This window comes from Apiospora phragmitis (assembly GCF_038363925.1).
Source record: "Apiospora phragmitis strain CBS 135458 chromosome Unknown utg000006l:1.0-5683423.0:1.0-5690449.0, whole genome shotgun sequence".
Lineage (NCBI taxonomy): Eukaryota > Fungi > Ascomycota > Sordariomycetes > Amphisphaeriales > Apiosporaceae > Apiospora > Apiospora phragmitis.
In genome coordinates this window covers 4,759,616-4,771,887 of record NW_027117404.1, presented here as the reverse complement: position 1 = coordinate 4,771,887, position 12,272 = coordinate 4,759,616, and the positions used below count along the sequence as shown (strand labels likewise).

Sequence of the window (12,272 nt, the reverse complement as noted above, 5' to 3'; positions counted from 1 at the left end):
CAAAGACCGCGAAACGCCATGCTAATTAGGTACCTTCTTGCTGCTCCGTATCGTATAACTCCTCGTCATCAAATCGACAAAGTCCGATGCATCAGCTAGCCAGCCTTGGCCTTGCTGCCGCTCAAGAAGGTCATGTGGTCCCCCTCCCCAGACACCCTAACCAAGCTTCCAGGTCCGCCGCCAGTCCCGCGGCCACCCCCTCGTCCACCAGCCCGCCCTGCCAGTTGACCGCGATGGTCAGCCCCTTGCCCTTGACCGCGACGGGGCTGACCACCAGCGCCACGCCGTGCGGGATGCCGCTCTGCGTGAATACGGCGCGTTCTATCGTCCACCCCGTCTGGCCTTTGTCTTCTTCCTGGATTGGGTTCCTCTCCTCCCCCTCATCGTGGGTGCTGGCAACGGCAACAGCAGCATCAGAATCAGCAGAGCAAGTACTACTGCTACAGTCCTTCACCGCCGTCTGCTGCAGCTGCGGCGTTCCGGGTTTCACCTCGCCACTGCCGTCGATAACCCCGAGGTTGCTCACCTCGACCGTAACGTCGCGCGGCCGCTCCGCCTTCGCTGCCATGTCGTCTGCCAAGCGCCCCCGGCAGTCCGGGACGAACCGCAGCAGCGCCGTCAAGTCGTTACAGGTCCCCCTGGCCAGCTTCTGCGCGATCTGCCTTCGGACGCGCGCCGCCTGCGCCCAGACGGCGTCTTCCAGCCGCCGCTCCGCGTTGTAGTACGTCCCGCCGCCGACGATGGTGGAAGAAGAACAACCCTTCTCGGCGGTGGTGGCGTCTTCGTTGCTGTTGCCGTCGTCTCGGACCACGACGTCCCCCGCGAGGTCGTACAGGGAGGCTAGGCGGGGCCCGTGGTACTTGTGGAAGCAGTACGTCACCGAGTTCACCATGGTACGCGCCGGGTCCTGCACCTTCAGGCCGGCGAGGGCGTCGGGGCGGATGTAGCGGTGCATTGAGATGGGGGTTCCCATGACCAAGGGCGGGGGCAAGGAGGACTTTTTCTGTTGTTTCTTGGTGTGTTTTCCTCCTGGGGCTGTTGCTGTTGCTGTCCTCGTCCGCATGGCGAGCGAGGTCACCGACATGGCCTGCACGAGGCCCGTGAGCGTGGTGTCGTGGCCCCGGCAGGCGTCGAGCACGCGCCGCAGCGCCGCGGCGTCGAGGTGGGCGAGCCGCTGCGCGGTCCGCACGGGGACGGGCCGCTGGGGCGCCCAGGTAGAGGCCGCGGCGGGTGGGACCGCAGCCAGGCGGGGAGCAGCTGCTTGAGGGCGAAGGGGACGGCCCAGGCGGGGGAGAGGGAGAGGTCGACGAGGGATTCGTGCGCGGGTGTGAACGCGGACGCGGGCATGGGCGGGAGTGTTAGTACGCCCTCCTCCAAACTTGGGCTACGGCTGCTGCTCAAGTCGGGCGCCGATGGGGTTGATGAGGCTGTCGATGAGGAGAGGAGGTTGAGCTTCTCGAGCAAGGTCTGCTGAAAAATCTTAGCGCTCACGCCGTCAGCATTAGCGTGGTTCAGCCCGAAGAAGGCCTCGACGTAGTCCAGGCCAGGAGAGCGCAGCACCACCATCTTCCAGCCAGGCCGGGTCTCGAGGTCCGGGAAGGGCGCGTCGTGCTGCGTCTTGATCGTGTCCTCCAGCGCGGTGTCCATCGTCAGGCAGCTGCGGATGGTACTGGTACTACTACACGAAGGCTCCTCGACGCCGACGCCGACGGTCTGCCACTGGATATGGTGACGCAAGTCGATGCGGTCGAGGCGCACCCAGATGGGCGCCTTGGTGCTCTCGCCGGCCAGGCCGACCTGCAGCAGCGGGTGGTCGAGCACCGCGAGCGCGACGGCTCGCTCGAAGTGCGCCCGCAGCGCGCCGTCGTCGTCGGCGTCGGCGGCGGCGGCGTGCGCTCTCCCTCCCCGGAGGGCCGCGGGGATGGCGTATCGGCACGTCAGGGCACAGCCGTAGTAGATGCCGAGCGAGTGCATGGCGCTCTCGAGCTTCTCCCTGTTTCGAAAAGGAAAAGTCAAGCAACCCCCTTTGTCAGTCAAGAGTTTTCGCTTATCGTCTCGCCCATTTTCCTGAGAGGAGAAGGAGCACACAGGAATAATTACAGTGCGCCTAGTGGCCGCAGAACCTCGGGTCCAGTGGCGGGTATCCCACAATCATCATCGCCTTTGCGGCCGCGGAAGCACGGCATGGTGGTCGCTGTTTTTCGGTGAGATTGCTGCGCTTAAACCGTAATCTTCAATGGCTTGCTTGGCTTCAGCGTCTGCTGACAGAAAAAGAACGATATACGTTTAACTGAGTCGTAAATCAGATGAGATTCGGATGATGGGAAGATCTGGGGATTTCCAGGAAAGACATCCTTGCGTCGCGTCCCCGTGCCTCGGGTCAAGATTGCGGTGCTTATTTCCACGAGGACTCCCCTGGTCGATCGGCTCCCCGCGGGCCCCTGGATTCTAAGCGGAGGTGTGGAGATCTTGGCGAGCTGAGGTGAAACACAAACCAACAACATGCTTATGGCGGCTTGGGGACGTTATCCTGGTGCTTCTCACGTATCTGTGTCGCCGGTATCATCAGCGTCGTTGCCTTTTTCAGGGGTTGCTATTGAGATAGGCGAAAAGAAAAGAATGAGAGACACTAGAAGTAAGGAGCACTAATAACCTGCGCGTCTCGGAGTACGTCCTGATGGTGAGACCGAGACAATGTGGGGTGTCTTCAATGTAATTTCATTCATGTCTGCGTTTTTTGGGGTATCCAATCTATATGCAATGGGCAATCAAGAAGTCTTCTTGTGCCTGCTTTCTTTTTCTTTTCATTTTCCCTCTAACCCAGCCGCTTTTAAGTTCGTTCGTCGTTCCAGTCATTCATGATACCACACAGAAGAAAGTCGTTCAAATCACAAAACCCAAAACCCCGAACCCCGTTATTCTCATGCATCGTCACTCTAGGTCATTCTCATGAAATCGTGCCGTAACTGAAACTCTTGCTGAGGCCAGACTTGCCTGGTCGTGCTCTTTTCGACGGGCCGTGGTAGCGAATCGCCTTGCGGACCGGGAAAGTGCGAACCGGGGCAATGGGCGGCGGCGCAACGTGTCTAGGGCCGAGCAAGGGTGCTCGCTGATCTTCAACGTCGCCGTCCCCCATGTAATTGCAGCGGTCCTTGCCCTTGGCCAGACGCCCGGGTCCTGTCACGCAGCCATACAGCACGTATATCAGACCCGAAAGCCCAAGCGCACCCATCGCGATGTAAGACATTGGTACTCCGCCCAGTCCAAATATAGTGTCGATGACCGCCACTGCCGAGAGAAACATGGTTACCGCCGCCAGGGTTCGATATGTCGCTTGGGCCTTTTCGCTCGACCTCGTCCGTTCCTCCACCGCCATGCAGCTCAAGAAGAAGATGAGAATCAACGCGGGGTGGTAGATGAGATACCATATCCCTGTCAATCGCACAATCTCTGTCGGCAACATGGCGTTGACGAGAGGCAATGCGAAAAGAAGGGTGATGTATAGTACCGTGGCAAAGGCCAGTGTTGGCAGCGCTACCGGAAACCAGGGTGTGCCGAAGTAGAACTGCCCTTCCAGCCCCGTAAAGAGGTCTTTGAAGGAACTCACATCCACGTCTTCGACGTGTTCCGTGTTGTCGGCATCTCCCAATTTTAATGTTGCCGGCTCGGTGGCACGCTCAGCTTCAGCTTCAGCTTCATTTTTTGTTAGCCCATGACCAACCAAGTAGACGAGGAAGTTTACGAACCTGCTAACTGCATAGATGGCGTGATCAATGACTCCGTCTCACCATTTTCCACGTTGTTATCCTGCTCCTGTACTCGCTTGGTTGACCGTATCCAGCCCCAAAACGAGGACCTAGGGAGGGTGGGTTCCCGTGGCTCGGCGATGGCGATACTGTCGGTTTTTGCGTGAAGAGCAAATCTGCCAATGCCTTTAAAGGAGCAGCGAAGAAGACAAGCGCGATGAACTGAGTCAACGACCACTCTATCTCAACCGAAGTATCAATGCCACGAATCGCAAAATAACGGAGAACCACCCAAGCAAGCAGAGCTCCGCTGCAGAGTAGCTACGATGCGTTAGTTAGTTGCTAACGAAGACAGTGGGCAACGTCAGTGAAGCTTACCTCTGTCAAGATGGAATTCAGCAAGTCCGTATACACGCGTAGGACGAGCCAGAACGCCAGATAGGGTCGAACGGCAAGGAGCAAGTAGCGATGCTCACAGCGGATGCATTCGATCAAGTGTCCACTAAGAGGCCTCCGCATGTCTCCCCGGTACTGCTGACACCAACTGTATAGCGTACTACCCGGCTTCTCGTAGAGCCGTAGGAGAAGGGAAGAGATCGAGACAAGGCACAGCAGTGCGAGCACGTAGGCTCCAGCAAGTGCCGAAGAGCGATCACCTCGCTCAATGTCCAGACCTTCACCCAGCTTTGGGAAGTAGCACAGCGCCCGCGTCGTGAGCAACTGTGATTGTTCTTCAGGAGCTGCCATGGTGACGGTCCTCATTCGCGCCGTCGGGATCATGGATACCATGAGGGCCAGAAGCAAAGCAATAACCAGACACATCCTCCATCGCCGCTTTCCGGGTTGCGCAGCGTAGTGGGTGCGCAAGTACGAGTGAGCAACGAGGTTCGTTATCAACGAAAACCAGACCAGTCCGACGATGTTCCACCAGGTGTAAGCTGATAACCCGGCAGAGAGCAAGACGAAACCATAGATGAGCATTGCGATGCCCATCCCCAGCTGCACATCCGCCATGATTAAAATACACTGCATCGCCAATCAGTTTCCGAGTCGAGCAAAAAGGTACAGGGTTAGCACCAACCTGGTCCAAAGCGGCCTGCAGACCACTTTTTTCCTGCGAGGTCCGTATCCACGTGCATTTGATGCCGATTTGGCGGAGCACGTATCGGAACCTCCATAGGAAAACGGCGTCGATGGGATTTGGCCGTTTGGTGGCCGACCATGGTTGCTCACCCTCGGGCGTCGGCGAGACCTCATGCTGAGGGCTGTAGAAGAATAGGTATTGAATGAACAACCCAAGACTGCTAGACTGCTCGAGCCGACAAAAGCGATCAGTACACCCAAACCCACGACATCTGGAGCCGGGATGACGGGCAAGGATTCGTCGCATGCCCACATCCTGAGGGAAAAGCGAGTTCCCGGCTTCAACTACGACAAGAGGGCCGTATATCGTCGAAATGGCGTTATTTTCCTTCTTTCGGCTCCCCTGCTACAAATCATGAAAAAGGAAGAACGAGTAGCAACGGCTGGAAACTTGACAGATACCGCCAGCGTCCAGCGCAGGTAGGTAAAAGAAAAAAAGACGCAATGCAACGGTCGACTCCATCGCCCTGGAGATGAGGAATCATTCATCGCTAGAGCTTGGGCCCGGCTTGGGAACGTGTCAAGCGGTGAGGTATCGAAGATTTGGGACGTGTCGTTGATCGTAAGCCGGGGTTCTAAGTGGACGTCGGCGCGTCCGGCCCATCCTCTCGACTCCATTTGCACCATGTACTGTCGGGCTGGGTCGATCTATTGGGTTGACAGCTTATCCATCAAAGCGTCAGTTACCCAACTGCCAGCGCTGCTCACTCTCCCCCCCCCTCCTCTGCCAGCCGCCCCAGCCCTTTACTTTGCTGCCCAATCCACATGATTGTTGTGGTTACTGCTGTTCTATGGGGGACCCAATCATGTGTGCATTGCATGATTGGAATACCCATAACCGGAGTTCTCGCATTACTGGAGTTGATGTACGCCCCCGGCGCTTGGTTGACTGACTGATTGCCATGATTGACAGCTAAGAGGGGGAAGAAGGACGATTCCCCACCTGAAGGGACCCTTCCCTTTTTTCCCAGTCCTCCAACCTTCTGAAGTGGCTCCTTCTCAACCACCAACCTTGCCCAACCTTGCGCTTTCCCAGTTTCCATCGCTAGCTTCGACTGCGCTAACCTCCAGATAGTTACAGTACACCTAACTTAGAAAACTGAGTACATATCTCGGCGTAACCCACTGCCTCATTCCCTTTTCCACAATGCATCTTCCCTTCTCGTCCACTTCCCTTCTGTTTCGGACTAGCTCATAGATCTATATCCGACCTTATTGCCGCTATGGTACCGGCTATGCCGTCTTTGGACGATGCCAGAAGAGCGATGGCCCGTTCTAACCGCTGCGCCATTTCCCGAATCCGCCCGTCGCTAAGAATAGAGGAATCGTAACAGAACACCAGCTGAGCTCCATCTCCGGCAAGCGACGGAAACACGTCCACCAAAAGCGCCCAGTCGCTGAAATACTTGTAGTCGGACAACTCTTCGTGCACCCCGAACTGCTGCCCGAGTTCATCCACCACTTCTTCGCTTGGTCTTTGGATCACCAACATGTTCTGGAACGAACAGGCCGCCCGGCAGTCCTCGACGTAGGCCGCAATCTTGGCAAGACCAATTTGCTCGAAGGCCATGACATCCGACTGTTCGATCTGGAGCTGATGCAGGAAATTCTCCACTGATTGATTACGAGATATCTTGACGCGCACCGGGATGTGCGCGATGGTCGGTTCCAGCATGTCCAGAATAGACTGCACCGGCGCACTCCTACCAGACACTCTCGTGCCAAATGCAACGTCTTCCACCTCGCCAGTGCAGTAGCCAACCACTAGGGCCCACGCCCCTAAGATGATCGTGGGCAGGGTAATGGAAGGCCATTCGCGTTGAGTAGGAAGCTTAATCCCAATCTTCAACGTGCGGTCGGCTTCAGGAACATGGGATGCGCCCGCCCGAGGTGAGAATGCGTCCCTGCCCGAGTAGCCCGAGAGATACTTTTGCCAAAACGACTTGGCTGCTGCCTCGTCGATAGAAGCAATGTGCCGCATGAAGAGCGTACTTGTCGGCGCTGGGGGAAGCTGATGCCCATGCATCGCCTGATCCAGACCGTGAAGCAACTTGTCCAGCGTGAAGCCATCATAGATGGAGTGATGCATTGTGAAAACCATCCGTCGCCCGCCGTCAGTCGACGTGGCTGGGCCAATTGCGTATCGCGTCAGGGCATCCCCATACTTCATGGTTATCTCACGGTCTGCTTCCATGAAAGCTGAACTATTGCCAAACTCGCGCCACAGAGGTGGTGATCGTGTGACCACCTGGTAGACCCCGAGAGAGGTTTGAACAAGACGAGTGCGCAGCGTGCGGTAGTGTTCGTGGATATTGGTCCAGATGGATTTTATCGATTCAACTGACATGTCTTCCGGGAAGGTGTACTGGGTTTGAGCCATCCAGGCGCCCGTTTTACTGATGGAAGACGCCATGAATTCCGCTTGTAAAGGAGTTGCAGGCAAGATATCCTCGATCTCGGAAGAGCTAATATTACATTGCATGACTGCCACTCTGACGAGTTCGTCCTTGGTATAGTGCGGACCCAATAGCGAGAATGACAGACAGTCGTCGTCCCTTTCGATGTTCTGCAAAGCCGCTACTTGAACCAGGGCATGGAAAGACGGATTCTGGAACACTTTGGCGACAGTGATATATATTCCCAGAGCTCTAGCTGCCGCGACAAACTCCATGGCCCGGATCGAGTTACCTCCCTTGAGGAAGAAGTTATCGCTTGAAGAGAACTTATCTTCTTCGACACCAAGCGTGCCGACCCATGCCTTCTTCAGTAGCTGCGACACTTGACTACTAACACCGTTTAGCAGCGCGGGTGTTGACCCTTTTGTAACAGCAGGCACAGAGGCCGTAGCAATTCCATTACCGGCTACCCTACCCGCAAGTGCGTGCGACGCAATTGGCGTGGCCGGATTGGCTGATAATGGCAGAGATTGCTCCCCGCTGCAAAGGAAGTAAAGGTTCTCCTCGAACAGGTTGACCACCCATCTCAGCTCCCTAGCACCGATGACGTGCTCATCGAAACTGGTGGCGAGCTCAACCCCATCATCATGCATGTCACATTTCCAGAGAATGCAGTCGCTGGTGAATCTGTGGATACCCCTTCCGGTCTCGTCGAACTCAAAAACATCGGTGTACTCGCGCAAATACGTCGGCTCGATGACCAGCAGCGACTGGAATTCGCATGCGGACGCGCACTGAGGCGACAGCGTGCATATATTCTGCAGGCCGTACAGGGAGTACGACATCATCTCGGTGCTGGTGTCCTGCATGCGCAGCAAGAACTGCTCCACGGTCAGGCCGAGATCGACAGCCGTGCTGCGCGGAACCGTGTTGAACGTCGGGCCAATGATGGACTCGACGCCCGGCACGGCGACGGAGCGGCCGTCCAGCGTCTCGAGGAAATTGACGTTGGAGGCACCGGTCACTTGCGCAATGGTCAGTGCAAGCGCCGCGCGCAGCACGTTGGCCTTGGTGATGCACGAGTGGCCAGGCTGCTGGAAGACGATGGATCTCCGGTAAAAGCCGGACGGCCGCGGTCTGTAGGTCGGGTAGGGTATCTGGGGGAAATTTGTGGCGGCCTTGCTCCCGTCGTATCGCGATCTCCAGAAATCTCGGCATGCGCCCTCGTCCACCGTCTGTAGATGCTGGATGAACCGCGTGAACGGGACTTCGGGCCCGAAAGTATCTCCGCGATAGACCTCGGCCACAGCGTTGAGAAACAAGACGACGGAGTGGCCGTCGTAGAGCCCATGGTGGGATTGCCACACAATCAAATCATTAGAGAAGCCGAAGGCAGGCTTCAGAGAAGGCTCATCCCTTATGAGTCCATAGCTAGTGATGGGTTTGCCGAAGTCCACGGGTTCGTTCAATTCCGACTGAACAAAGTCCTGCACCGAGACCCCTTCTTTCCAAGCTGCGGCACTCTTCAGCACGACCTGATACGCACCGTCGTTGGACTGGACAAAGCGCGACCGCATGAAAGCAGCATTGTTTGCCACCGTTTTCCAGGCCGTGCAGAGCCTGGCTACGTCGGTCGCCTCGCGTAGCCGGATAGTGAAGTGGGGGATGTAGCTCCCGTAGTTACCGTCGCTGGCTAGGGACAGCGCCCATAGGCCTTCTTGTTGTGGTGTGGATGGAACCACTTCCACAATGTCCGCTTCTGCTACTGCACACTGGGTGCTGGCCTCCTCTAACACGACACTCCGGCGGTCTTCTCGGACCAGTGCGAAAGGCGCAATGGTCTCTTCACCCGATTGCCGTTCCACTTTTGGGGTGGCGCTCCTGGCGACTTCTCCCAGCGTCGGGTTCTTGAAGATACCGGTGTATGTGATCGAGTACCCAGCATCTCGGGCGGCTGCGATAAACCTGATGGCCGAGAGGGATGAACCACCGAGAGCGAAGAAGTTATCGTCAAGCTTGACCTCGGACGGCTCCACATGCAGCAGGGTCGCCCACAGCGTTTGGAAGCACTTCTCAGCGGGCGTGAAGGTCGTTGAATTATGTGGGGTCCCGTTCTTCTCAGCTGCCGCTGCAGCGCTTGGTTGCATCAGGGCGTCGATGGTCAACGATGAGCCAAATTCGCGAAGTGCTTTGCGGTCGAGTTTTCGAGAGGCGTTGTAGGGGAACTCCTCCATGTGATAGAATATACGAGGCACCATAAACTCTGGCAGGTTATTTCTCAACTGGACCTGCAATGACGGTACCAGCTCTGCCAGTGTCTCCTGTGCAGCTGCTGCTTGTTCTCTGAGTCGGACGAATGCCACGAGCGCCTGGTCGCGGTTCTTGCCGGTCGGCACGACTACATCGACCGCGACGTCAGCGGTGTCTCCCAGGGCGACTCGTAGTACCGATTCGATCTCCCCCAGGTCAATGCGTTGGCCGCGCAGCTTGACCATGGCGTCCTTGCGTCCAATATAGGCCATTTCACCATTGGGTAGGTACCGTATGAGATCACCGGATTTGTATATCCTGTCAGTGCAAGGAGCACCTATATCTTTCCGCCATTGGGGCGGCGCCTGCACAAAGGCAGACTTGTTCTTGACGGCGTCGTTGAGATACTCTACAAGCACCCCCGGCCCCTCGATCAACAGCTCGCCCACTGCCCCGACCGGCATCAGCCTCTCCTCGTTGTCGGGGTCGACAATCCAGCCGTGCACATTGGTCGGCTTCCCGAAGGAAATGGTCGTGTGCGTGGGCTCCGTGTACTCCTTAATGAACCACGTCACGCACTCGGCGGGGCCGTACACCTGCAGCACGCTCCGGACGCGGCCGACCCAAGCGTTGATGTCGTCGTCCAGGACGGCCTCGCCACCCATGGCCAGGACCTGGAGGGAGGGCACGTCGCCGCAACGACGAAAAAAGCGCGAGAAGGTCGGCGTGAAGAAGGCCCACTCGCACCGCATCCGGTTCATGGCGCCCGCGACGTCGTTCAGCCGCGCGTCCTCCGAGGGCACGCACACGACGCCGCCGTGCAGCAGCGGGCCGAAGATCTCCGACAGGCTCACGTCGAACGTGTACGCCGCCCACTGGAACACGCGCGTCCCCGGTTGGTTTAGATGCTGTCGCGGCGCGCTCTCGATGAGGCCCGTCGTCACGGTACGGTGGGTGTGCACGATGCCCTTGGGCACGCCGGTGCTGCCGGACGTGAAGGCGATCATGCACGTGTCGTCGGGAGCGACGGTGGCGCAAGAGAAGGAGGAGGCTGAGGAGGCTGCCGCCGGGGGAGGAAGCAGGGAATCTAGGGCGTGCCCGTTGAGTGTCAATACGGTGGTGGCATCTGTGATCCCCTCAAACAGGTGGGCCTGGTGTGGAGAGGCTATGATCAGCGAAGCGTTGACGGAGTTGATGATGTACTCATGACGAGCCCGGGGATGGGCCGGGTCTAGACAGCAGTAGGCGCCGCCGGCCTTCAGCACGCCCAGCATCGCGACCACCATGTATAGCGACTTTTCGAACAGAGGGGAACCCTCTTCCCCGGGCCTACGTCGTACTTGGTACTAAGATGGGAAGCTAGTCTGCTTGCGAGGGAATCCAGCTCCCGATATGTCAGCGTGCCGTCCCAGGAAACGATCGCAGGGTCATCGGGCCGGCTCCTCGTCGTCCGCTCTACCAGGTGGTGCAGGCAGGCCCGCTCGGCGACCGTGAGCTCCCGGTTCCAGTCGCCGATCATGTGGCGGTCCTCGTCGCCCGCGAGCTCCAGACGGAGACGGGAGCCGATGGCGTCTCGACGATGGTGCTTACTAGCCTCTCCAGCGTCCTGGCGAACCCCCGCATCTGGAAGTCCGAGTATGCGGACTCGTTGTAGCGGAGCGAGGCTTTGTAGGCGTTCTTTGTGCACTGCACGTAGATGAGGAGATTGTACTACGGGGTGATACGCGGTTAGCTTTTCGGACACGAAGCAGGATTTGACCATCTGTCTTTGGACGAACTTACGCCGATATCATCATATTGGGTTTCATTGTTCAATGGGGCAGGTGAGTCGCAGTTGAAAACCTTAAGGTAAGGTGTACTGATAGGATTTCTCCCCTTTTCGCTATCGGCCAGGCTCGTCAAGGGGCCCACATCACCATTTGAAGATGAGAATGAGTACTCCAAGGCTTCGGAGCATGAGACGTTCTGATACATATGGGGGTCATATGTAACTCTTTTGCCACTTCCGCTATTCTTCTTCTTGGGTTCGCCATCCCCATTCTGGTTGGTCGTCCCGCTCAGGTCGATGTCTTCACGAAAGACAACATATTCGCCCGCGTCATAGAAGTGGTGAAGTGCGATAGAAAAGCTGAGCTTGAGGGCTTCAATGAACTGGCCGTCACCGCCGCTGCCTCTAAAGATAGGGGTAATGGTGGTATAAGTCATTTTTGCCTGCTGCAACGACTTAAAGACTTGGGCTTGTTGGTCTTCTGGTGCGGACGGCTCGCTGAAAGCTGTGAGGAGGTCGATTTCAGCAGATAATTGACATGTTGCTGAACTTATCCTAACCACGGAGAAATGACTCCATGACGGTATAGGCAAGCCACTGGTCGCCCGTAAACACCGAGATGTCTCGGCGGTAGTAGGCGAGGGGCAGTTAAGCGATGTCGGACATCGTCGGATAAGCGCTTGCCATTCCCAAACCGTCGGCATTTTGTAGCAACTGCGTAGCTACATGCGTGCCGTCCCACTTGCTATACGGGGGATGCAGCTTCTTGATTTCTGCTCTTCTGGTCTACTAAAATCTCACTTCTGAAACGAGATGCGCATACATGCATAGTCCTACTACACCACTGTATCTCTGTTGTTCTTGACCGCCAGGCGGCGTAACTACATGCCTTGAAGTACTTCTAGGGAACGGATCTGGATAAGTACTTACCTTGTGATGAAAACCATAATCCTAGTTCAACGCAAACTC

The 12,272-nt window shown here is 57.0% G+C and overlaps 3 protein-coding genes across 3 annotated transcripts; all 3 read right to left on the bottom strand.

Annotated features, from left to right (window-relative positions):
- Positions 1–130: 130 nt before the first annotated feature.
- PG994_006688 (uncharacterized protein) lies at positions 131–2,186 on the bottom strand (the record flags this gene model as incomplete). Its single annotated transcript, XM_066858097.1, has 3 exons — positions 131–1,257; positions 1,380–1,993; positions 2,101–2,186. 3 exons carry the CDS (start codon positions 2,184–2,186, stop codon positions 131–133), a joined length of 1,827 nt encoding a protein of 608 aa, XP_066717366.1.
- Positions 2,187–2,947: 761 nt separating this feature from the next.
- On the bottom strand, positions 2,948–5,144 carry PG994_006687 (uncharacterized protein; the record flags this gene model as incomplete). The annotated part of the gene is made up of 6 exons (XM_066858096.1): positions 2,948–3,693; positions 3,747–3,922; positions 3,970–4,067; positions 4,125–4,772; positions 4,828–5,004; positions 5,097–5,144. 6 exons carry the CDS (start codon positions 5,142–5,144, stop codon positions 2,948–2,950), a joined length of 1,893 nt encoding a protein of 630 aa, XP_066717365.1.
- A 937-nt stretch (positions 5,145–6,081) lies between these two features.
- Positions 6,082–11,740, bottom strand: PG994_006686 (uncharacterized protein; the record flags this gene model as incomplete). Its single annotated transcript, XM_066858095.1, has 3 exons — positions 6,082–10,791; positions 10,869–11,267; positions 11,318–11,740. 3 exons carry the CDS (start codon positions 11,738–11,740, stop codon positions 6,082–6,084), a joined length of 5,532 nt encoding a protein of 1,843 aa, XP_066717364.1.
- Positions 11,741–12,272: the final 532 nt, after the last annotated feature.